The 27,617-nt window shown below is 42.3% G+C and overlaps 1 protein-coding gene across 1 annotated transcript in view; it reads right to left on the bottom strand.

Moving 5' to 3' along the window:
- The window catches only part of EGFLAM (EGF like, fibronectin type III and laminin G domains), a 200,753-nt gene that overhangs the window by 116,855 nt on the left and 56,281 nt on the right, over positions 1 to 27,617 (bottom strand). Inside the window, exons 2-5 of the mRNA XM_047729084.1 lie at positions 11,319 to 11,428; positions 10,231 to 10,311; positions 7,456 to 7,482; positions 237 to 354 (exon numbers count right to left, since the gene is read on the bottom strand). Coding sequence (XP_047585040.1) covers positions 237 to 354; positions 7,456 to 7,482; positions 10,231 to 10,311; positions 11,319 to 11,428 — 336 coding nt within the window. The remainder of the gene's footprint in view (positions 1 to 236; positions 355 to 7,455; positions 7,483 to 10,230; positions 10,312 to 11,318; positions 11,429 to 27,617) is intronic.

Below are 27,617 nucleotides of genomic sequence, written 5' to 3'. Positions count from 1 at the left end.
GTTCTTACAGCACTAAATAGCATTTACCACCGTCCATGACTACACCTTAACTAGGTAATGTCTTGACCCATCCCACTAAGTTTTGAGAGGACAAAGGCTGTGCCTGTTTTGGTTCATCACCAGAGCCTCGCACAGTGCCTGGCACATAGTAGGTCCTCATTGGTATACACCGAATGAAGGGATGAGTGAATGGCAGCCATTGTTTTTCTACACTTAATGAATTGAACCCATTTTACCTTGGGGCAAAGTGGTAACATGCTGAGGAGAGCTAAGCCGCCCTTTGCCAGTCTGGCTGTAAGCTGCTATGCTCACTCGATATTCAGTGCCTGGTTTCAAATCTCCAATCACTTCCTCCTGTCAACGACCAAACAGGAAATGCATCAATGACCAGAAGTTCTTTTCAAGCGAACCAGACAATTTCCAGAAGGACTGTACCTCGAGGCCCCTGTGAAACTGCTTACGACAGATTGCTTTGCTTTCTCTAGGATTGGCCAAGTTTTAAAACTGCAAAGAGGAAAACACCATCACATATTTCCAGAGAGTTACCCTTTACTGGCATCTATACATGGTTCTAGAACAGAGACTCAGTCGTCTTATCAGATCTTGCTTTTAACATTTGAGTTCCTTGATCAGAGTACTGAGCTGCTAGAATTCAGGGAAACATCTTTTCCAGGGCTGGAATCCACCAGTTTTTTCTCTACATTTGCACATCACAGATGTTCAGAGACTAGCCACAACAGCAAACTGAGGTCTTGATTTGTACCAGTAAAAAAAGGTCTCAAACTTCGGTTCTCAAATTTTTAGCTGCATCACAATCACCAGGAGGGATTCTTAAATTGCTGGGCCTCCCCTCCCCCTACCCCGGGGTTGCTGATTCAGTACATCTGGGAAGGGACCCGAGAATCTGCATATCTAAGAAGTTTCCAAGTGCTGCTGCGGGTCCAGGAACCCCACATTGATGAAGGATGTATATGAACTTCACCTGCACCATGTCCCTGACCAGAAGGCCCCAGCTGGAGGCTTTCTGAAAGCAGGCTCCACTTCAGGCTTAGATGAAAGCAACATGTCCCAGGGGCTACAGTGCTAACTAGGAAGTGGGAGTCTGGGTCCCACTGGTCCCAGCACACTACAATGGAAAGGACACGGGCTTTGGAATCAATGAGTCTTTGGCTTGAATCCTGATTCTGCCACTTATTGATAACTGTGGCCTTGAAATTAAATCCCCTGAGCCTCAGTTTCTTCTTCTGTAAAATGGGAGAGGATATAGAACTATCTTGCATAGCTGTCATATTTGGGATAATGTGTGTAGAGTAGCTGGGATGAGGGATGTCCTCAAGAAATGGGTTGTCATAACTACTGTCCCATGTGAGGCCCCTCCTCTTCCCTGCTTACTTATCTTCCACCACTCCTCTGAGGTCCCAACCTTCCCCATGACATCTGATCACCCAGGCCTGAGCTTACCCTACCAAAGGCTGTGCCACTGATCAGTACTTTTAAATATTAGAAATCATGTACTCCTATTTCTCCTCTGGGGCTGTAAGCTCCTTGACAGCAGGGACCCTGCCTTGGACTTCTTCAGAGCCGCCTCTGCAGATGATCAAGTAGTCATTGCTGCCAAGGAGAATGTGCCTGCTGATCAACAAAATTTTTAGAAGGATTCAACAAAGACTTATCGAATACTTACTATGGGAGTCCTTAACCCTGGGTGCACATAAGAATCGCTAAAAAAAAAAAAATACCAATGCCTGGACTCCACTCCAGACCACTTAAATCAGAATCCGTGGAAGGCAGGGCCCCCGGGGGTCAGTGTAAAGCTCTCAGCTGAGACAAATGGGCAGCCAGGTACATGAGCCCCGGATGCAGGGCTCGGCTCGCCTCCTGCGCTCTGCATTCCATCTGTTGCCCGCCTTCTCCTGTGACTCCATCCCCTCCCCTCCCTACGGGGTCCTTCTGGGATTACTCACTGTGCTCAAGTCTCTCCCACCTCAAGAACAGTCAAGTATTCTCCAGCACACCTGCGCCCACCTCCTCTCCACAGGAGCAACTTTCTTAAAGGAGCTGCCTCCACTTCTGATTCACCCCTCCCCGGCCTCTCTGCACTACGAAACTACAGAGATATTCTTGCCCCACAAGGTCACCACACAACTTTGTAGTAAATCCAATGGGGATGATTCTCTGTACTTGACTTTTTGTACCTCTCAGTACTGTTGCCTAGCCTTGCTTCTTAAATTTCTTGGTTCCCTTGGAAGCCATGACAATGCTCCTCCTTGGTCTCCTTCTACTTGTCTCATTGCTCCTTCTCAATATCCTCCACCCACTCCCTTTCTCTGCTTGCCCCACAGGTATTGGTTTTTCCCAGGGAGTCGTCCCTTGCCATCTTGCCCTCTCACTCTGTCATCTTGCCTGGGTAAGCTCATCTACTACTTCCTCAGCTTCCAGAACCACCTTCGCTTGACACCTCCCAAATCTGCCTCTCAGCTTTGGCCGCCCTCTTGATGTCCAGACATGGGTTTGCAACCCCCTCTAGACTATCTCTACCCAACAACTACCAAGCTGCTGAGGTTCAACATAACCAAATTTCACCTCATCTTTTCTCCCCTGCTACTGAAAACAAAACAAGGAATTTCTTCCCATGTTGCATTCACTCTCTCATTACTCAAACAACAAATTCTTGACACTCTCCTCTCTGTGTTCACCTCCTCTCTAACTACCATTCAACCAGTTACCAATACTGTCACTGGGACTTGCTCGTGTCACTTGAATCTGTTTAGGTCATCTCATCCTCATAGACGCTTAAGGCCAAGCCCCCATAATTATGACAGTGGGTTCCGATTCTCTGTCCACCTACACTGCCTACACCACCAGTATAGACCTCACCTGCTAGAGTTATCTTCCCACACCTCAAATCTGAGCATGTCACTTCCCATTTTATAATCCCCTTAGAATGGCATAGTTGTGTCCCCCTGTTTATCCTTCCAGCACCATCTCATGTCATCTCTTTGCCTTGCATTCTACATTCCAGTCATACATAAGAACTTGGCAGGGCTCAAATTTATGCCATTCAATTCCTTGCCTCTGGGCCTTTGAACCTGCTGCTCCTTCTACATGAAATGCCCTTCTCCCCACTCTTGCCTGGCTCACCACTGCTCATCCTTCATGACTCAGTTCAGCTGAGACATTACCTCATTTCTCTGACCCCCAGCCTCCAGTCTGGTTAGGCGCCCCTCCTCTACGCTTCCCCTGGTGTCCTTGGTGTATCTCCATCTTAGCACCACTCACCTTAGGTTGTAAGTGTCTGTTTATTTGTCACCTTCTCCTCACCCACTTGAGGGCAGGAGCAAGTTCTTATTCCTCTGGCAACCTAAAGCTTAGTGGAGACAGGTAGCGAATGCTTAAGCAATGCTTTTTTGATGAATGAATGAATAAATGGAGGAAAGAAAGTGAATGAGTGAAAGAAAGAAATCCAATCAAGGTGCCCAATATAAGCAGATTACCTCATGGGGTACCAGCTTCTATGACTGACCCCTCCATCTTGATTAACAGCGTCGGTACCACTGTCCCAGGCCCTGGGTTCGGCAACTCCAGAGACAGGCTGACTTTCTCTTACCCACCTCTCTCCAGCCACCTCCACGTGCCTCTCAGACCTGCTCCCTTCCTCCACTTCCTCTGAATCTCGGCCATTTCTACAGGCTCCCTGAGGCTGTCTGCCCCCAGTCCTTCCTCCTCTCCTTTCTGCTCTGCTCCATCTTCCATGCAGCTGCACAAGGGGGTGTGGCTGAACACTCGGACCTCACCCCAAGCCCCCTTCCGGTCCTAACTCCTTGCATCTGTGCATCTCACTTCCCCTATCCGTCCCCTGGTTCCATGTTAAGTGAGATATTAAGAGACTGGAGGTAGCAGGTGGATAAAAAGTTTCTCACTTCTCTCTCATCAGCCATGCCCAGGCTCTCCCCATGAGAGCAAAGATATACTTTCAAACCAATGCCCTCACAGACTTTTGCTTTAGGATCTTTTCCCCCTTGAAGTCCTTATGCTGGAATGACATATGGGAGGAGCAGCATGGTTATAGATTATTATAGATATTAGCTCTGGCCAATACCAAATACGGCTACTATTACCATGTATTGTGTGTTTTCTCTGTTCCAGGAACACGTAGCCTGATTTAATTCTTTCTTTAGTCCTGTGAAGTAGATACCACTCTTACTTTCATTTACAGAGGAGAAAAGAGAATCCCTGAAAAGTTAATGATTTGCTCAAGAACATAAATTTATTAAGTGGCAAAATGCAGATTTGAACCCTGCTTTGTTTAACTCCAAGGCCCAAGTTCTAATTCAAAAATACATGTACAAAAAATATTCAAATTTAAATCAATAATAAATATTTATCATAATCACTGAAGATCAGATTATTTTATTTAAGAATTTTATTTTATTATGTAAGTTTATGAATTTATTAATTTGTTAATTAATTAAATTATTTTATTTATGTAAGTTTATGTATTTATTAAGAATTTTATTTTATTTATGTAAGTTTATGTACTACATAAACTTACATAAATAAAAGTTTTACATAAGTTTATGTACTACATAAACTTACATATCAACATACATGTTGATGTTGCTTATGTAGGTTACAAAACAAACCCTTTATTAGATATGAAAGATTAGCTCTACCCGTAGCCCAGGTATATTCTAATAGGTAGACAGGTAGAAAGTGACCCTCCCAGAGCCAACTATTCCCAGCCTTTTCCTGTTTTGACCAGCTAGGTAGGTGGCATAAGGGAGTGTGGGGCAAGGGCACTGGGGAGCTGGGGTCATGGAAAGAGGAGCTGTACCAGTCCCATTCCCCTCATTCAAAGTCTGTGACAGGGATGACGGATTATCTTCTCATATCCATTCTCTCCTTTCTTATCATAGAACCCCTATATATTAGTTGGGCCATCGCCACTCAAAGACTACATTTCCCAGCATCCCTTGCATCCAGCTGTGGCCATGTGGCTAAAGTCTGTCTAACAGAATTTGAGTTTAAAATGCTGAGGGCGGGGCACCTGGGTGGCTCAGTGGGTTAAAGCCTCTGCCTTCGGCTCAGGTCATGATCCCAGGGTCCTGGGATCGAGCCCCACATCGGGCTCTCTGCTCAGCAGGGAGCCTGCTTCCTCCTCCCTCTCTGCCAGCCTCTCTGCCAGCCTCTCTGCCTACTTGTGATCTCTGTCTATCAAATAAATAAATAAAATCTTTAAAAAAAAATAAAAATAAAAATAAAAATAAAATGCTGAGGGCAATTTCTGAGTTATCCCTTCATAGGAAGGGCTGCATTCTCTTTCCTCTTTTCCTCATCTATTGGCTAGAAAGTGGATGTGCCAGTGAGCCAATGTGGGCCATGGGAAGGAGGGCTAGAAGGGTTGGCAGAGCAACAAGATTCGAGGTCTCTGACAGACAGAAGCCACCAAAATTGGTTATAACCAAACAGGTTATATCCTGAAGGAAACATGAATGCACGTTTTGTTAGAATCACTATTATCTTGGCATTTTAGACTATTTGGCTTTTATCCTAATCATTATGTGACCCAATGTACAAAAACAATCTGGAGAGCTATGTACACGGAGCCCCTAAAGATGGGACTACTCTTAACTGAATACCTCTTTGCAATGATAAAACCATGCTGAAGGACTCTGGACTTAAATCTCTGACTCCGATTTCAGATTCCACCTTTACTCCCTTTCACGCTGTATTTTTCTTCTACTGCAGGAAACCCAGGTTATTTGTTTCCAGAAACGAAGCGAGAGGTCATCTTGTTTGCTAGCCCAGACAGGGAGCTACTATACTGTAAGGGCGTCCAGTGAGCAGAGCTGAGAGAAAGCACGAAGTGGGAGAGCACTGGACCAGGAGCCAGGAGACCCGAGTTCTGCTGCCAAATAGCTTTGTGATCTTAGAGCTGCCACTTTGCTCCTCTGGGCCAAAGTTTCAACACCAAAATTCTACGATTGCTCTAAAATGACCTTGTTGGTAGCTAATAACCTTGGATTCAACTTCACAGTTGACTCTACAAGTTGAGACTGGGCCTTGGTTGTGAATATCTAGCATCATTACATGGAAGGCACCAAAGAAAGAGAAAAGTGCTATCTTCCAAACATCTTTCTTTCAGTGGCCCTGAGGAAGGCTATGTGGGCCAGAGTGGTGGTAGGAGTTGGGGGGATTCTGTTGCCTGAGTGGTCCCAGAAAGCTAGAAAGTATCTTCCAGAGTTTCACAGGAAGGGCAGCACTGACTTTGGGGCTGTACAAATCTTCCTTGTATGGGTCTGTCCTGTGTACTGCAGGGAAAACAGCCTCCCTGAGGCCTGTCCATGAAAATGTCCATGCTTATGTCCACATGCCCCAGAGGGAACCAAGGAACCCCCAGCTGGGAACCACTACTAGGTCATTTTACAGTCAAAGAGAGATTCAAAGGGGTTTAGTAACTTTGTCCAAGATGACCTCTGTTGTGATGACAGAGCAGGGACTCCATAACCAGTCTCATGATTCCTGCCTCCATTTTCTCTCTCTAACCTTGGATAAGACCCAAGTGCAATCATGGTTCTGGGTCACCAGACCAGTGGACTCCAAAGCAGGATGATGGTGCATCCCCATGGGTGAGCAAGACAATCTTCTGAGATGCCAGAAGAAAAGAACTTTCTATTTTTGTCTTATCTCCTCCTTTAAGGTTCTGTGGAACATTCTAATGTACATAATGTACTAGTAGAGTAGCATATGCATAATTTATAAATACATGTGCATGTTCAAATATTTTTTACCAATGATAGGAATGATTAGGAAGTGTGGAGCCTACCAGTCTAAACCCTCGCTTCTATTTCCAACTCTAAAAAATGACCAAATTGCCCTGCTTTGTTTTACTACTTATTTTTTCCAGGTTGAAACCTGCAGGTTGTTCTAAGAAAAAAGTAAGTGTCAAATGCTTTTTGGCAAATCATCAAAGGATATAACCCGACCTGTTTGGCAGTCAATCCAGCAAGTCAAGCGATTTGAGGTGACCTGATCCTGGCTTATTGGGAAGGTCTGGAATCCTTAGGGAAAGTGAGGAAAGGAGAAGGAAGGGTGGGGGGAGGGGAACCACCCTGCAGCGGTGCTCAGTCATTTAAATATCTTCTCTCCTTTCAGCCTTTTTCACCCAGTTATGGAACAGAGCTTAAATTACTTCAACCTCTAAAAATGTTCCCCTTAACCTCACTCTGCCGTGAGAGATGAAGCAGCACAGAGGAGAATAAAAGATCCTTCTTTCTAAATGATTAAAAATTCACCTGGTATGCTCCGCTGTCCCTGCTCACACTGGAACTAAGCACTCTCCCTCAGGCCTCAATCAGTAGGAGCGAGATGTGGGAAAATCAACATTTTGATTAAAAGAGACCCCTCTGAATCCTGAGTTGGGACAAGGATTTAACTTTTCTGAAGCATACTTACAAAAATCACCCGGTGATCAGACTGTCCCTGCAGAGGAGAAACAAAAACAGAACAACATGAAAGGAAAGGGAAACTTCCAGGTTGCAAATAAACCAGCAGAGCAGCCCCCTCTTCCACAGAGAGACACAGGCAGTGAACACACAGCTTCCGTCTGAGCTCTGTTGCCCCCTCGCTCAGTGCTTGTTCCACGCCAGCTGCGGTACTGAGGGCGCCACGGCCGGGACCTTGTTTAGTGATCACACAGGTCAGAGGGTTCCCAAACTTTCTCTGCTGACAGCACCTTTGCTGTCTCAGGAATATTTTTACAGCACCTATGATACCAAAGAAATGCCCAAGTGTTCCATTTATTCCGTAGTTTTACCCAAACAACCTGGTAGTGGTCGTTCCCACAGATGTCCCTCTTTCCCTTGAGAAGCTGCAACATTCCGCAGCACCCCCGTGAGTTTGCTGCACAGCCTGGAGCAGCTGGCACTGTTTGGAAACCCCAGATATGCTCCCATGATATAGATACTATTTGGATCCCTGTTCTGTCAACGAGAGAACTGAGGTCCGGTAGGATTAGCTTGTTGTAATACAGCACACTGAATGCAAGTCCTGAATCCAGAACTCGCTGTTATACCAGACACTTCCCCTCCTCCTGACTCACGGTCTTTATGTCCTCGCATGATTTCCTCTCTCCACTCTGGACATTCTGTACCTCCCCCCACGCCCCACCGGAACGCACGAGCACGTGGGCATGAACACACACACATGCATGCCTGTCCTCTTGGTTCACACCATTCCTTTTGATTTCAGTGCTCCTCCCTCTCCTGTGCCTTTCTAGAAACTGCTTCTGCTTCAGTGCTCAGCCCCTAGATGGACCACTTGTTCATATACTAATCTCTCCCTCTTTGAAACTTCAGTCTACTAAGCGGCATGTTAATGACATCGGTCTTACGTTGCTTTCCAACTGCTTATCAACGAGAATGGGATTTTCCCAATAAGACTGAAATCTGCCCGAGAATCGGGACTCTGTGTTATCCTATATTGGGCATATAGCAGCAACTGTGAAAGTGTGTTGAAATGGGCAAGACATAATTTGCCAGCATACTCTAATGCCTGGATGTAATTAACAGACAGAATGTATTTAACATAAAGGCAGTGATCATCAGAAATGATCACTAACATCTATCTGGCTTCTTCACATTTTAAAACCAAAGGCTTTTAAATATACCATTTTATTTGAAACTCACAACAGTGTAATTATTATACCCCTTTCATGGGAGAAAGGTAAGGCTTAGCCAGGTGAGGGGACTCTGGCCAAAGTTACCCAACCTGTAAGTGCAGGAAGGATGTCTGAAAGCTCAGGGTGCCTATTTCTCCCCTGACCCGGTGCTTCACATTTGCACTGCCGTGTCCTCCCCAGAGATGCCAGTGTTCGGGGTAGGATCTCAATTCCAGAGGCACTGCCCAGACTCTAAGACACCTGTCACTGTCACTTTGCCCTCGATGCCTGGACCATGTTGCAGGCTGATGGCTAGGGATACTGCTGGCTCCTTGGCAGGGTCCAAGTGCTTGCTGAAAGTGCTGAGATGAGATACAACCTCAACTCAAGGATTCCTCAGTGGGCTAAGCCGGTCTCCCCTTTGAGGATAAAATAAACCATAGAGGTTGGGGCTGAGGGCTTCTGGGGCAAATGAGGGCAGCTGGCACCAAAGTCTGAGATTAAAAGTGTATCCTGCAAAAAGTACACACAAGCTGCAAATGTGTACCTCTTCTTTCTGAAGAGCTTTTGTAAAAACTTAAAATTTAATTTAAAAAAAAAAAAAAAAAAGCCAGAGCAAGGCTCAGAAGTCAGCCTGCGCTGGGTTCCAGTGGACGCTATTCCTCACTAACGTGTGATGTGGGGAGAGTGATTTCACCTGAGAGTGAGTCTCGGCATCCTCGTCAGTAAAATGAAGTCATAGGATAGTTGTGACGATTAACTGCGAAAGCGAATGGAAAGCAGGAGGAATAGCGCCTGGCAGGTAACAGGTGTCCAGGGAGCAACAGCTTCCACGTGAGGCTTCCGCACCTGCAGTGGGCGCGGACTCCGCAGTCGCCAACACCCCCACCGGCGCGGCATTCTGGCCGCTGGGGCTGGATGCTTGTAGAGCAATTCAAAAGGCTCTAGCCTCTTGGAGAATTGTAGTAGAACGGGGCAGCGGGGGGAGGAGAGTGGAGGAAAGAAAACAGAACATGCCTAAGGCAGGAAAATTCACCCACGGAGACCTTGACAGGAAAGAGGAAAAGAAATAGATGGAGAGGCAGTCGCTGGTGAGTGGAAGGACCGGGCACCGGAGCTTGACAAGAAAAATAAACAACTTGGACCGTTTGAATATACATTTCAAATTACATCATTTTCTTCTGCATTGTGTCTCCAGGCACTTGGGAGGATACAGATGGGTCATATTTATTTATAAAGCTTTATGGGGATTTTTAAAAAGTCGGCATCGAACTTCATGAACGAAAAAACAGCTGTAAGGTGGCTGTTTTCTCGCTGGATGAAGGGGGTGCGGGTTGAGTCCAGGATGGAAGTGTTTCCCCAGAACCCTTTCTGCACGCGCCTGCCTTCCTGGACATGCGGGCCGAGGCGTGTGATGAGGGAGTGTGCATGAAGATGTGTGTAAAGTCCAGAGGACTATGTACACATGATTATTACATATGACACACACACGATCAGAAATCCTTCTGACTATCGCTGCAATGCCAACCACAGGTGCTCTTGGAGGGGGCAGCCTCACTGCCACTACTCACCGGGGCCACGGGGTCCTGGAGCAGCACATGATGCGACCGCTCCTGTAGGGATTTATCCGTGCCCACCTCAGAGTAGAAGACCTGGAAAAGAGGCAGACATCGGGGTGAGAGCAGGGCCAGCACTCCTATAGCAGATCTAGGGCCCGGGGTTCGAGCTCTGGACACAGCCGCTGGGGGGGTTGGAGGGGCTCTGAGGTGCGCCGCCTCACTGACCCTGCTGACCCTGGTTCTACAACAAACACTAGCTCCCCGGTGGCCGGACTCGCACACCCATGAGCCTACAGACCCTGGGAGGGAGATGTGTGCCAGTGAAGTGGGAGGGAGGGGCTGGACCTAGTCTTCCCCAAACCACAACTTTCTTGGGTCATCTTCCATTGTCCCACTTTTTATGTAACGGGAGTTCAGAAACACATTTCTCTGCCTTAAGAAGACAATAGGAGGAGGGCCTATTTTTAGTGAAAAGGAGGCAGTAGGGAGTTGCAGATCTGGGTGTTATGGGGAGTGGGAGGGGGGTTCTGTCCCATCTAAAGTGGGCAGCCCAGCTCCAGTGGGCTCGGTGCCCCATAAGAATGTGGGCCTGGTGTGGCCCGCTCTCTGGATATTCCCAGAGCTTTCAGAACTCAAATACTTATTTGAAATCTCCTAACTCCTAGAAGTTGACTCATTTTTATAAACCTTGTTCAAACAAAACACATTGGTGAACCTCTCCCCTGGTAGGTAGGAATGCACTCTCTGTTCCCTCCCCCACTTTGCCTGTCCATGTCTTTACTTTATTCCCATGTTTCTGCTTTAGCCTCCGAATTTGACCGTGGGCAGTTGGATAGCAGGAACCACATCTTCTACTTAGTTTACATTTTCCCCCTCCCTGAACAGAGTAAGGACTCCATAGATCCTAACAGACTTTCAGGCACTTACAAATACCCTTAAAAGGGAAACATTTGCTCTGGTTTCATGTAAGGAAACCGGGGCAGTGATTAATTGGGGAGGGTTGGTGTAAGCAGACCCTCTGTAGGAGAAGCAAGGGTAGGAAGGGCGTACAGTTACCGGGACGACACCCATGACCGAGATCGCTGGGCCCCGGTACTCACAGTATAGCCCATGATGGGGCTCCTGGGATGCCTGGGCATTCTCCACTGGATGCTGAGAGCTGTGCAGTTCAAGGCGAATAGCATGATATCCAGAGGAGGCTCCACTTTGCCTGCCCCAAAGCAAAAGAGACTGTGTCAGAGGTTCCAAGCTTGTGTCTATTGATGGAAGATGATGCCGCAGGACAGAAATCAGACACCTCTCTGGCATGCCACATCTAATTCAGCTGACTTCACCAGAACTCTGCTGTCCCCTCCCAGCCTGGCAATCGTATGGCCCTCAGTCCCTTCTGTAACTTCTAGCACCCAGAGGCCAGCAAAGGGAAACCAAGCACTTCCGACTTGACTCTAGGGGCATGGAATGTATCAAAGGAAGATGATGAAATTCTTTTTTCTTTTTACTTTGTAACATATATATGTTTTATAAGTATTTTATGTAACTATGTCTGTTTACATAGTTCACTTATTCCTATTACAGAACATCTCAAAAATATGGTTAAGTGTAAAATGGAGTTAGAAAACTTCAAATGTTTTACAGTACCAAACTTCAAATCTTTTACTATATCCTTATCATAAATAATTTCATGGTTATGAATAATACATTTTATGTTTATAAATATAACATATGCAGATTGCCAAAATTTAGGAATGAGTCCTGTCAACATTTGAATTCAATACTTCCTTTTGGTTACATGCAACTTTTTGTAAGATATCTGTATGTAAATATAGATATGTAGATATAGATATATACACATACATATGTACATATATATTTATGTATATAAAATTTTTATTTTTCTCTATTGTGTTCATTATATAGAATAAATATATATACATAGTCATAATTTTAAATCTTATAGTTATATAGTTATATATATTATAGATATAGTTAGATATATACTTATAGATATAGTGTGTGTGTATATATATATATATATATATATATATATATATATAAACTGAGAGTATATATTTATCAATCTAATTATTTTTAATGGCTGTTAGTTCTCCTGTATACAGTAATTCCCCCTTACCTATGCAGGATACTTTCCAAGACCCCCAGTGGATGCCTGAAACCACAGATAGTACCAAACCCTATATATACTATTTTTTCCCTATAAATATATACCTATGATACTTTATTTATTAACTAGGCAGTGTAAGAAGTTAACAATAATAACATAGAACAATTACACTAACATACTACAGTAAAAGTTATATGACTATGGTCTCTCTCAAAATACCTTATTGTACCATACTCACCCCTCCTTTTGTGATAATGAGAGGTGACAAAATGCCTACACAATGAGGTAAAGTGAGGCAAATGGCTTAGGCACTGTGATGGAGTGCTGGACTGCTCTTGACCTTCTGATGATGTGTCAGAAGGCAGATCATCTGTGTGCAGACTGGCTGACGGTGGGTAACTGAAATCGTGACGTTGAAACCACAGACAGGTGGGGGATGACTATACTGCATATGCCACAATTTACACTCTTTCTCGTCCCACTCTTGTTAGACAAATTAATTCATTTCCAGTATTTTGCGATTTTAAATAATGCTCCATGACGGGCACCAGGGTGCCTCAGTCCTGCATCGAGCTCCCTACTCAGTGGAGAGTCTACTTCTCCCTCTCCCTCTGCCCCTCCCCCTGCTTGTGCTCTCTCATGTGCTCCCTCTCTCTCAAATAAAAAAGTGAAATCTAAATCAATCAATCAATCAATCAATCAATCTCCATGAGGGCAAGAACTAGGTATGTCCAGTTCAGAGCACAGAGACTAATAAATGAAAGAGTTTGAGTGGATGAATTTCTTCCATTTGATTTCCCACTTAACAGTATAGGCTGATGATCCTTCTTTTTAACAACTGTGTAGAATGCTCTAGCATATCACTTAGGTTACATAGTCTGCAATTCACCAAGATCTTAAGGTGTCAATTTATTAGACTGCTGCTGGGGCTCCCCATCCATGTTTTTAATAACAGAAACCAAGGCCTTTCTGGCGGCCCAACCAGTAGAGGCTCAGTGCTGTCACTTGGTAAGAACTGCCAGTCTAGGAGGCAGCTGCCACCGCCCCACCCCCGCCCACAGACACCTACCACTGCCACCACTGGTGTCACTCAGGGGTTTGGTCTTTACTCTCCGGCTCCGCCTTGGTTCAAGATCTAAAGTCCCATCTGGTTGGCCAAACTTATGTAATGTGACTCCCTCCTGACTCAACCAAGGAGTCAGAGAGGAAGGATCAGGTTTTTTTCCAGTTTCCAAACTGGGAACTGACAGGATGAAGGGAGTCTTGGGAATAGTACTTCTATTGATCCCATCCATAGTACTGAAAGCTCCTTAACGGAGAATCAGATCCTAGGAAAAGACCACTGGGCGGTGGGAAGGCCAAGTACTCTGCTACTTAGAGCACATATGTACATTAACTTATTCGACAGATTGATATTTAGGTTGTTTCCAAAATTTCACTGTTAAAAATAATGCTGAGAATATTTGTGTATGTGTCTTTTTGTTCACATCTGAGTATTTCTATGATGGATAATTAAAAATTATGGATATAGCTATACTAATACAGTGAAATACACATTCTTTTCAATTGCACATGGAATATCTCCAGAATGGATTACACATTAGGCCAGGAAATAAGACTCAACAAATTCAGAAAGACTAAAGTCATACCATCATCTTTTCCAACCACAACAGTTTGACAGCAGAAATCAACCACAAGAAAAAAAATCTGAAAGACTGCAAATACATGGAGGTTAAATAACATAGTACTGACAAATGAATAGTTAGCCAAGAAATCAAAGAGGAAATAAGAAAATACATGGAGACAAATGAAAATGAAAATACAGTGGTCCAAAAATCTTTCAGCTGCAGCAAAAGCTGTTCTAAGAGGGAAGCTTATAGCAATACAGGCCTACCTCAAGAAGCAAGAAAAATCTCAAATAAACAACCTAACTTCACATGCAAAGGAGCTAGAAAAAGAACAAACAAAACTCAAAACCAATAGAAAGAGGGAAATAATAAATATTAAAACAGAAATAAATGAAATAAGAACTAAAACAAAACAAAACCAATAGAACAGATCAATGAAACCAGGAGATGGTTCTTTGAAAACATCAACAAAGCTGATAAACCTTTAGCCAGACGCATCAGAAAAAATAAAGAAAAGGAAAAAAAAGTGAGAGAGTGTGAAAAAGTGAGATAAAGAGAGGACACAGATAAAGTCACAAATGAAAGAAGAGAAATAACAACTGACAACATAGAAATACAAAGGATTATAAGGGAGTTTTATTAAAAAAATTATATGTCAACGAATTGCTAAATTAGAAGAAATGGATAAATTTCTAAAAACATATAGCCACCCAAAATTGTATCAGGAAGAAATGCAAACTTTGAACAGATGGATTAGCAGCAATGAAACTCAATCAGTAATCAAAAATATTCTCAAGAAACAGAAGTCCGAAACAGAAGTCCAGGACCAGCAAGCTTCACAGGTGAATTTTACCAAAGAGTTAAATTAGAGTTAATAACACGTTTTTCTCAAATTATTCCAAAAAATAGAAGAGGAAAGAAAGCTTCCAAATTCATTCTATGAAGCCAGAATTACCCTGATATCAAAACCAGATAAAGACACTATAAAAAAAGAACTATAGGCCAATGTCTCTGATGAACATAGAAACAAAAACCTTCAACAAACTATTAGTGAACCAAATCCAATAATGCAATAAAAAAAAAAATCATTCACCATGCTCAAGAGAGATTTATTCCTGGGATGCAAGGATAGTTTGATTTTCACAAATCAATCAACCTAATATATCACATCAACAAGAGAAAGGATTAAAACCATATGATCATTTCAATAGTTGCAGAAAAAGCATCTGACACAGTATGGCATCCATTAATGATAAAAACCTTCAACAAAGTTAGGTTTAGAGGGAACATACCTCAACATAATAAAGGCCATATATGTAAAACTCACAGCTAACATGATATTCAATGGTGAAAAACTGAGAGCTTTCTTCCTAAGATCAGAAACATGATAAGAATGTTCACTGCCACCATTTTTATTCAACATAGTACTGGAAGTCCTAGCCACAGCAATCAGACAAGAAAAAGAAACAAAAGGCATCCAAATTGGTAAGAAAGAAGTAGAACTTTCACTGTTTACAGATGACATGATACTGCTATATATATAGGAAAACTTAAAGACTCCACCAAAAAACTGTTAGAACTGATAAGTGAATTCAATAAGGTTGCAGGATACAAAATCAACATACAGATATCCATTACCTTTCTCCACACGAATAATGAAGTAGCAGAAAGAGATTAAGAAAACAACCCCATTTAAGATTACACCAGAAATAATGAAATACCTGGGAATAAACTTAACCAAGGGGGTAAAAGAAGTGCACTCTGAAAACTAAAAAACATTGATTAAAAAAACTGAAGATGGGGGCACCTGGGTGGCTCAGTAGGTTAAGCCGCTGCCTTCGGCTCAGGTCATGATCCCAGGTCCTGGGTTCAAGCCCCACATCGGGCTTTCCGCTCAGCGGGGAGCCTGCTTCCTCCTCTCTCTCTGCTTGCCTCTCTGCCTACTTGTGATTTCTCTCTGTCAAATAAATAAATAAAATCTTTAAAAAAAAAAAAAAACTGAAGATGACACAAACAAATGGAAAGATCTTCCATGCTCCTGGATTGGGAAAACAAATATTGTTAAAATGTCCATACTACCCAAAGAAATCTACAAATATTTTTACAGATATTTTATTTTTCTGCATATATCCCTTTACAGAAAGCACAAGCAGGGGGAGCAGCAGGCAGAGGGAGAAGCAGAATCCCCACCAAGGAAGGAGCCTGATGAAGGACTCAATCCCAGGACCTGAGCTGAAGGCAGACGCTTAACTGACTGAGCCACCCAGGAGTCCCTCAATCTACAGATTTAATGCAATCTCATTCAAAATACCAAAGCATTTTTCACAGAACTAGAACAAATAATCCTTAAATTTGCATGGAATCACAAAGACCCTGAATAGCAAAGTAATCTTGAAAAAGAAGAACAAACTGGAGGTATCACAATCCCAGATTTCAAGATATGCTACTATATACTATATACACATAGATGAATAGAGTAAAATACAGAGCCCAGAAACAAACTCAAATCATATGGTCAACTAGTCTTCAACAAAGGAGGCAAGAATAGGCAATGGGTAAAAGACAGTCTCTTCAACAAATGGTGATGGGAAAACTGGACGGCTACATGCAAGAGGATAAAATTGGTCCACTTTCTTATACCATATACAAAAATAAACTCAAATGGATTTAGGTGCTAAATGTAAGACCTGAAACCATAATTTTTTTTTCTATTTGAAACCTGAAACCATAAAAATCCTAGAAAAGAGCACAGTCAGTAATTTCTTTGACATTGGCCATTGCAACATTTTTCTAGATATGTCTCCTGAGGCAAGGGAAACAAAAGCAAAAATAAACTATTGGGATTACATCAGAATAAAAAGCTTCTGCACAACAAAGGAAACAATCAATAAAACTAAAAGGCAACCTACTGAAAGAGAAAACATATTGCAAATGACATATCTGATCAAGGGTTAGTATCCAAAATATATAAAGAACTTACGCAATACAACTAATCCAATTTAAAAACAGGCAGAAGCCCAAAACAGACATTTCTCCAAAGAAGACATCCAGGTAGCCAACAGACACATGAAAAAATGCTCAACATTACACATCATCAGGGAAATGCAAATCAAAACTACAATGAGATATCATCTCACACTCAGAATGGCTAAAATCATAAACACAAGAAACAAAGAGTGTTGGTGAGGATATGGAGAGAAAGAAATTCTTGGGCCCTGTTGGTGGGAATGCATTCTGATGGTGTAGCCACTGTGGAAAAGATTATGGGATTCCTCAAAATAATAAAAATATAATTATCATATGATCCAGTAATTCTACTGCTGGTTATTTACCCAAAAAAATATGAGGACACTTTAATTCAAAAAGGTATATACACCCCTATGTTTATTTCAGCATTATTTACAATAGCCAAATTATGGAAACAACTCAAGAGTCCATCAACAGGTGAATGGATAAGAAGATGTAGTATAACAGTGTACACACACACACACACACACACACACACACACACAGAAATATTACTCAGCCATAAAAATAATGAAATCTTTCCAATTGCAATAACATGGGTAGGAGGATATAATGCTAAGTGAGATAAGTCTGTCAGAGAAAGACAAATACCATACAATTTCATTCATATGTGGAATTTAAGAAACAAAATAAATGAACAAAGAAAAAAAGGATAAACAAAAAAGCAGAATCTTATATATAGTGAACAAACTGGTGGTTACCAGAGAAGAGGTGGGTGGGGGGATGGGTGAAAGGTATTAAGAGTACAATTACCATGGTGAGCACTGAGTAATGTATAGAATTTTTTAATCACTGAACTGTTCAATGGAAACTAATATATACTGTATGCTAATTATACTAGAATTAAAATTTTAAAAATTATGGGTATGTACATTTAAAGTTTCAATAGCTACTGACTTACTGTTCACCAAAAAGGATTGAATAAATGAATCTTTAGATGCATTTAATTTTCTCATTTGGAAAAATTCTTAAAGCAAAATTCTTGTATCTAAGACAGACTGTCTCAATATCAACACTGTTGACCTTTTGGGCTATGTGGGTTTCTGTGGGAATTCTCCCGTGCACTGTAGGATGTTGAATATCGCCCCTGGTCTCAAAGCACTAGATGTCAATAGCACCCCCCAACTATAGTTGTGAAAACCAAAAATAATCTCCAGACATTACTAATGGCTCCTGGGGACAACATTGCTTCCAGTTGACAACTATTGATCCCAGAGAATGGATATTTTAAGGACTTTTCATAAATATAACCAAACTAATATCTAGAAAATTAACCAATTTAGAAGCTTATGAAGGGGTTATGAGAATGTCCAGTAGAAGTAATATATCTTTACCAGATCTGAGTATTACTTAAAAGTCTTTGTTAATTTTTTTAAAGATTTATTTTTTTTATTAGAGAGAGAGAGAGAGAGAGAATGAGTGGGAGGGACAAAGGGAGAAGGAGAGAATTTTAAGCAAACTCCACACTGAGCGTTGAGTCTGACACAGGGCTCGATCTCATGACCGTAAGTTCATGACCTAAGCCGAAACCAAAAATCAACTCAACAGACTGAGCCACCCAGGCACCCAAATAATCTGATAAGAAAAAAGTTGAATATTTTAATATCTGTCTTGGCTACTTTTCTTCCTCTGTTCATTTGTTTGGTTCGTTTTTTAACTGGGTTGTTAATTTTTTTTTCTTATAGATTTGAAAGAACTCTTCCTATGTTAAATATCTTAATCATTCACTTACATTTTCTCTGTGTATTTTTTTTAAGATTTTAATTATTTGACAGACAGAGATCACAAGTAGTCAGAGAGGCAGGCAGAGAGAGAGAAGGAAACAGGCTCCCTGCTGAGCAGAGATCCTGATGTGGGGCTCGATCCCAGGACCCTGGGATCATGACCTGAGCTGAAGGCAGAGGCTTTAACCCACTGAGCCACCCAGGTGCCCCTTCTCTGTGTATTTTTATCTTTAGGTCTAGCTTTATAATTATCTACTTCTTGTAGCTTTTTGCTGATTTAGGAGGTTCGTGCCAATAAAATCTCAAAGGAGACTGGGAAGTGGGGGGAAAGATAGTGGAAATGATCTGTCAGACCCTCACAGAACCATAGAATAATGAGCAAGCAGAGCTTCATCCTAAGTCCTAGGAACAGAACTTTCTCCATTTATTTTGGGAAAAATGACAACGACCAAGGTGGGTAACTTGAGTCAACAAGTGTGACACCAGTCCTTGTGGCCTCGTGTACCTGCCATGGTTCAGTTCAGAAAAGAGTAAACATTCTAAGTATTTTCAGCAGAAGTGTGGTTACAGAATTGCTGAGAAGGCCAATGGACTGGAATTCATGACTCGCCATTCACTCTATTTTACAGATAGATGAATAAATAGATGAGAAAGAGAGAGAGAGGAACTAGTTTTTGTGCCGACTCAAAACCAAGAAATCTCTGCCTTCACACTCAATCCTGCCATGACACTGGGGTTGCCTTTACACCCACAAAGTGATGGGGAACCTTGGAAGGGTGAGTTCTTATGCTTTGACCGCCTTGCTTAGCAGGAGAAACAGCAGCGGGACATGGCCTTCATCCCACACCTGCCTTACATCTGTCCCAAGAATGCATCTCATTGGTGAGACTTAATTTACCTCCAGAATACTGACTGCAAGGCAGTCTGAAAAATGTCATTTTAATTTTTCCAGCCTTTGCATGACAGTCATGGTGCCTAGAAGGAGAATAAATGGATGTTGAACAAGCCAAGCTACAGTATCCTGACATCTTCATACCATAAAAAGCATGAATTCCAATGTGCTATCCCCTTTACTTTCGTATTCTGCAGGGAAATATTCTAATCAAGCCCTGCTGGGACAGAGTTGGGTATGACTCCTACTTTACTGACATATATACTCCTATATTAAGCCTTTCACATAACTAAAAAATATGTATTGAGCTCCAAAATGCATCAGACACAGGGTTAGCCAGTGGGGCTACATTAATGATGTAAGAGACAGAGGACCACAAATAAGTTAGCAGGACAGAGCAACCGGGTGGGACAAACATAATGAGCAATATGGGGCACTTCAGTGGCACAAAGCCAGGACACCCCTGACTCCATCTTCCAGACGAGTAGGGATGAGGGAAAGTGGGGTGGAAAAGTGTTCCAAGCAGTATATACTCTCTTCCAAAAAAAGCAGGAGGAAGAACTGCATACGAGAACCACTAGAGTGTTGTAGTTGAGTGAATGTGGAGGGTGAAGGAGAGGAGAGAGTCAGGAGAGCTCCAAGGATTCCGCCTTGGGCAACACAGGGGTGGGGGGTGTATGCCTTTCACTCACTCAGGAACAGAAAGGTGGCCTTTACTGTTGATGATGAAGAAGGCATGGCCACCTGTAGCCGGTGAGCAAGAGGCGGCCAGGTCAGACATTTGGGCCAAATGCCAAAAATATTCCAGATGAATCAAATGGTTAAAGTTGGGAAATCAAATTATAGAAGAGAATTGGGTTTTAAGATCAGATTTTTGTTCTTGAGGAGAAACCTTTCTAACCTTAAAAAAGGTAAAGAAAATAAATCAAAAGAAAAGTGATGAATTCTGCGTCCTAACACTTTGGCTATGCTCTTCAAAAATCGCAAAAGAAAATCAAAACAACAGATTGAAGAATAAATCACTGCAGCAAAATGACAGGCCAAGGGCTATCTTTATTATAAAACTCATACATATTGATAAAAAACATATTCAGATCCTAATAAATAAAATATGAAGAGACAACTCACAAAAGAGACAATATAGTTGGTAAACACATGTGGTAAAATATTCAAATTGCTAGTTAATCAAATAAGCACAATTTTTAAAAATTGAGATGTCATTTTCACCTGTTAGATTAGTCAAAATGTTTCAGTGAGAGTAACTAATGCTGATAAGATTACATGAATGTGCAACTCTCAAAAAATTACTTACGACAGTGGAAATGAGCACAGCTATTTTGGAAGACAATTTGGCAATGTACGACAGTACCCAGAGCCATCAATACGGCCCTCTCCTCGGGCTCTTGGAAGTGTGGTTACAGTCTGTTGTGAGGAAAAGAATCTTAAGAGAAGAGGTTCTGCCTGTGATCACTTGTGAGAAAGAAAAAAAAAGCAACAATCTAGATATTTAGAAACAGGGTGTTAGGTCAATAGTGGCATATTATATGGATGGACTGTAATATAGTCATTAATGGTGAGATTTGACCCAACACATTGTGGTAGCTTGGATTGGATCTGGAAGAGAAAAAGACATTAGTGGAAAAACCAGTGATATCCAAGTAGTCAGTAGTTCAATTGATAATACAGTACTACTACTAGTTAGTACGATCACTACTTAATTTTTTAGACTTGACCAACATGCCATGGTTAGGGACCACGTTGGCATGAGGAGAAACTGGGTGAGAGACGGGAAGGAATTCTATTACCTTCACAACTAACAATAAATCTAGATTTATTTCAGAATTGAAAGTTTAGTTTAAAAGGGAGGTTAGGGTCACTCCGCAGCAACAATAATGATATAGTGTTAAATGAAAAGTATACCCAGTTGCCATGATGCTAGTACTGGATATATAAGAAATATTCATTTGAAAAATAACTTGAAGGCAAGGGTAAAAGGCAATTGTCATATCAGTGTGGCTGAGATGAAGGATGATTTTTCCCCCTTGTTTTCTTTTATTTCATTACAGAATGTTAGTATATTATTTCTTTTAATTTTAAAAAGTTACTTTGAAGAGTATTTTCATAGTCAAAGACCAAACACTGTATGCATGTGGGTATGACCAGGCTCCTTTGGAACTGAAGGAAAGCCACAAAGCACTGCTTTATGAAGATTGTGTTACTTGGGTTAAGGCAGGCTTTGTTGTCTCGTGGATGCATTCTGTCTCTCCATTTAATGCTGAGGCTAAAAATAGTTTGCAATTAATGAAGCAGATCTATTAGCTCTTAACAACCAAAGGTAATATATCTGCAGAGAATATCATTTCTGTATCATAAGTCAATCATCACAGTAAAATGAAGGCGCCCAGGAAGAAGGCTATTGCTGCCATGAACAATGCCCACAGCATTGTCAACTAATAGCGACAGAAGTGCTATTGGGGTGACTTGGTATAATAAAGGACACAGAACCGGCATTTTCTTGCTCCTCCCTACCTTGGTGGCTGGCTGTATTCCAGAATAGGATTTTCCGAAGTTTTTGCTCTCGAGGCCCTGCATTCTCTAGGGCAGCTGATTCCAACTTAGGTCTCATAGCAGTGGAAGGTGGAGGGGCATTGCCATGGGGCCTCACAGGACATAGACCGGAGGATGGCCAGAACCAGGTCTCACAATGTCTAAGAGAAGAGGGACAGGCCCATAACCACAGTCCTGGGCTTCGCATCTTCATGAAGATTCTAAACCAGAGCTGGTGGGAAAGTCCAATGCTCTGAGCATGGCGCCTTTAGATAAACTCACTTACATGTCCTTGCAGCCTGATGGGAAGATTTTGTTATTCCTTCCTCAAAATAACTAACATTTTAGTTCATGGGAGAAATACTTGCACACTATATATTTGATAAGGGGATAATATCTAAAATATATAAGGAACTCATACAATTCAATAGCAAAAGAACAAATAATACAATTAAAAAATGGGCAAAGGGGTGCCTGGGTGGCTCAGTGGGTTAAAGCCTCTGCCTTCGGCTCGGGTCATGATCCCAGGGTCCTGAGATCAAGCCCCACATCGGGCTCTCTGCTCAGTGGGGAGCCTGCTTCCCTCTCTCTCTCTGCCTGCCTCTCTGCCTGCTTGTGAGCTCTGTCTGTCAAATAAATAAATAAATAAAATCTTTAAAAAGAAAATTTAACAAAATAAAATAAAAAATGGGCAAAGAACCTGAAATTTTCCAAAGAAAGACATTTTTCCTAAGACATACAAATCAGAAGCCAACAGACACATGAAAAATTGCTCAATGTCACTAAACAATAGGGAAATGCAAGTCAAAGCCACAAAAATGTATAAGCTCACACCTGTGAGAGTGGCTATTATCAAAAAGACAAGAGATAACATGTGTTGGTGAGAATGGGGAGAAAAGGAACTTTTCTTGTGCACTCTTGGTGGGAATGTAACTTGACACAGACACTCTGGAAAACTATATAACTGTCCCTCAAACTACCATGACTGGATGTCTGAAGGAAATGAAAACAGGATCTCAAAGAGATATCTGCGCCCCTATGTTTGTTTCAACATTATTTACAATAGCCAAGACACGGAAACAGCTAATGTCTGTTGATGGACGGATGGATAAAGATAATATGTTACATACATGGACACACACATGCACATGTCACCGAACAATGGAATATTATTCAGTTTAAAAAAAAAAAAAAGAAGGAAATCTTGCCACTTGTGACAACATGGATAAACCTAAAGGGCATTATACTAAGTGAAATGAGTCAGAGAAAAGCAAATACTGTATTAGTTCATTTATATGTGAAATCTAAAAAAAGTCAAACTCACAGAAATAGAGCATTGGAAGTTGCCACAGTGGGTGGGGTAGTGTGGGGAGGAGGATGGGTAAAGGTAGCCAAAGGATACAAAATTCCAGTTCTAAGATGAATCCGTTCTGGAGATCTAACAGACAGCATGGTGACTACAGTTCACCATACTTGAAAGGTGCTAAGAGAGTAAATCTTACAAGTTCTTCCTGAGATGATTAATGTATCATCTCCCCTTATTGTCTTGATCATTTCTCAACATGTACATCAAATGCATATATTGAATTACCACACTGTAGACCCTAAACTTCCACATATAAACAGTGTTATATATAATTTCTATCTCGATAAAGCTCCAAATAAATAAATAAACGAGGGGGCGGGGAATAAAACACAGCTATATCTCCATTCTCCATTCCTTTCCTCTTCCTTCTTCTCTTCCAGGGGTAACAATCCTTAGGTGTTACTGTGTCTTATCTCCGTGGAGGTTTACATATCTTTATTTTATCTGCACATTTCTTTGTTTTTACCAGAAACATCCTAATATCCTAACTCAGTAAGAGAATGGATACACTGTGGTTTATTCATACAAGGTACCTGTATCTTTCTCCCTTGAACAGTTACTTCTTTTTTTTTTTTTTAAGGATTTTATTTATTTATTTGAGAGAGAGACAGTGAGAGAGAGCATGAGCTAGGAGAAGGTCAGAGGGAGAAGCAGACTCCCCATGGAGCTGGGAGCCTGATGTGGGACTCGATCCCGGGATTCCAGGATCATGACCTGAGCCGAAGGCAGTCGTCCAACCAACTGAGCCACCCAGGCGTCCCTTCTTTAAGTTACTTCTTTAAAATGAACAGTTACTTCTTTAAAATGAAAGAGAGATCTGAGGAAAGAGAAAGAGTCAGAGATGCAGGAGAAAACCCCTGTAAACTTTAAGGCTCCCCTCAAACAGTAGCCAGCTTCTGATCACCTCCCCCTTGCTGCTGGCCTAGCAATCATCATCCTTTCTGTTTTTGAAAGAGAGAGAGAGCATGAGAGCATAAGCTTGGGGAAGGGCCAGAAAGAGAGGGAGAGAGACAATCTCAAGCAGGCTCCACACTGAGCGCAGAACCTGAAGTAGGGCTCGATCTCATGACCCTGAGATCATGAGCTGAGTTGGACACTTAACCTACTGAGCCACCCAGGCACACCCCATACTTTGATTTCTAAATGCACTGCCACTTGCCTATGTGCATTTCAGTTTCCCAAATGTCATCACTGCCATCTTCTGCCTCTCTCCTTTTGTCCTGCTGGCAAAGTGCCCTTTGCCCCAATTTACAAGCATTTCAGTGGAATTCTGGAAGGATCAGTAGTAAGTATGCTTGTTCAACCCACCATGTTTCACCAGAAATCAAGTGATCCTCATGACAATATGGGATACAGGAAGGAGAAATTATTCCCATTTTACAGAGGAAGAAACTAAAGTCTAGAGTGTGTTAATATAAAATCTTATCAATGAAACAGGGGCAGAAATAATGAGTAATGGAGGTAGAACTGAACTTCCTCTTAGAGTTGGTGTTCTTGGTGATTCTGCCCAACCTCTTCTTCTCAGCTTCCCCTACACTCTCCCCCTGGGTGTTCCCATCCCAGCCAGTCACTGCTGCATAGACACTGGTGGCTGCCGATCTATTTCTCCAGCCCAGCCCTCTCCTTCCAAAGGGCAGGTCTATGTACCCAACAGCCAAGTGGATCCAGGTGTCATGTGAGCCTCTCAAATTTAACACATCAAAACTGAGGTCCTTATTTTTCTCTTTAACTTGGGCTGCATCAGTAATCCCTGTCCTGATAAACAGCATCCCCATCCACCTTGACTTCCAGAAACCTGGAAGTCACCTTCAGTTGATCACACGATATCAATTCTCTCCCATTCATGGAGGCCTTGGAATCTTCCTCAGCCCAGTTCCTAGAACAGCGCTACTAACTATCAGAGTTGTACGTGCGGTGGACCCTATTTGCCATTTGGTCAAGACTTCCCTGGTGGTTTTTCTGGCCGTTCCAGATCCGAAGGGGCACAGTTTCCTTCTCACAGCATAAACAGCATTTATTCTCCACTGAACACTATGCATGAGTAATTGAAACTCTTTTCCTGCAAAGCAGTGGAATGCAACATGAAGGGTGTTAGGGTCATAGGATTGGGGCTCTAAACCTCGTGGGTGGGAGGCATGTATGAATGGCCCTCAGCTGGAAGGAAACCCCAGGGGCAAGCGTGCATTGTGAGCACAGCTTTTTTTCTCTTTGCATGTTTGTTTGAAGTGTCCTTAAGGGCAGGGCTGGTCTCTAGCCAGGAGCCATCCGGAGCTGTGTCTGCCGAGTGAGCACATTGCTGGAGATCGCAGATGAGCACGGCCTCTGCGGAGGGGTAAGTTAAGAGCTGGAGAAAGCCACTTCTGCATGCTGGAAATAGATTCCAGACACAGCAAGGTGGTGGATCTGGAAGGACCAGAGAAACCGCAGATAAGAGGAGTCGGGGAGTGCGGTCCTCACCGGGATGAATGCCAATCAAAGCTTCTCTCTAAATCTCTTCCAGCTAAGTGAGTGAAACTAAAGAGGCTTTCCTTATATCAAGAGAAAGTCCAGTCTTTGAACAGGGCAAGTCAACCCCAAGCTACACTCTTCAAATACTCCTCATGAAGCAGAAAGTTTAGATAACGATTACAACACGGAGGTCTTCTGGGATGTTATCTATTATGATATGAAAACATACCAGCACTTCCTCAACATGAACAAACATCAAAATAGTAGGCCACTTACATGTGGATGAAAGATTTAAGCAGTTACATATGAAAATCACAGTTGTATTTAACCAACAATGGTTAGAATGGAGGAAAAAATGTATTATGCAATAAAAAACTAGTTTTAAAGAACCATAGCCTTGAAAACTAGTATAATGCATTTATACAATAGATCCAGAAGCTGTGCTCTCATGAGCTAAAAGCTATATTTCTTAAGAGAGAAGCAAATAAAAAGTGTTGCTTTGCCACAAGGGAGCTGTATTCCTGGTCTTTCTTCTTTGGAGGGCTTTCAAAACTCTATTAGGTTTTTGCATTTGAAACTTCTGAATAATTAGGTCAATTTCTCATGGTAATTTTACTTCATAAAAGACTTCAACTTCCTAAGCAAAATTCATCTCTGATTTGGTTAGTTTTGTAATTCAATTCATAAAAACACTTCAAAACGCAAACAAAAATATAATCTGTGACAGAAATACATTGCTAGCCTTATAGTTATTTGATTTTCATGGAATGAACCAAGTTATATTCACCGAAGCAATGGAGTGCCCAGACTAACTAAAAATTATCAGGAAATTCTGAACAGGAAAAAAAAAAAAAAAAGACCTTATTTCCATCTTTTTGAAGCTTGCTCCAACTGTTATTACTAAAGCAGCACTATGAATATGTAACCGAAATATGCCACTCGAGCCTCTTCCGAGGTGATGCCTTCAAGGCAGCAGTGCAAATGTGGGTTTAAGACAGAATGGAGTTTGTTCTAGTTACCCAGGGATTCAAGACATTCTCAGACATGAGGAGCAGCAGGAGGTGCTTTCCTAAGCGTTGCCTGCTTCTCTCCGAGGGGCGGGTCTGTTCCCATCACAGTCCTGCTTCCTTTTGAAGTCCACCATTGCCACGCATAATTCCAGAACACACTCCACCATTCCACACAGTGTAATTCCCAACTGGAATCCACCCTCCCAGGGTGTACTCTTGGGGTGTAATTAATTTGTCACTCCCAAATATCATTCCAGAGAGGAATCCACCATTCCAGAATGCGGCTGGCCCTTCCAGAGCACTAACACGGCTTTCCCACGTGTTAACTAATGGGCTCCATCAGATGCTTTCTAGTGTCTCCCATACTTCGACATGCTACGCATCCCTAAATGTCACATGGGGGGAGTGTCTGCAGGACACAGAAGATGAGAGGGAAGAGGAGCCCTCGGAGCGGTTCATGGCTTCTCCCTTAGACCCACATAAATGGGGGTCTTCTTTTAGAAGCCCCACTGTGGGTCCTCCCTTGGGCCATACCATACTCCTTGGCTGGAATGTGGGGTCCCAGGCCACGTGCTTATGAGAGTCAGGACCCTGCCATGTGTAGACCATCCCTGAGTGCCCAAGACCCTGGATTC

Source organism: Lutra lutra, chromosome 5 (assembly GCF_902655055.1).
Source record: "Lutra lutra chromosome 5, mLutLut1.2, whole genome shotgun sequence".
Lineage (NCBI taxonomy): Eukaryota > Metazoa > Chordata > Mammalia > Carnivora > Mustelidae > Lutra > Lutra lutra.
Note: the sequence above shows the minus strand (reverse complement) of the source record. Positions and strands in the feature narration are given on the sequence as shown.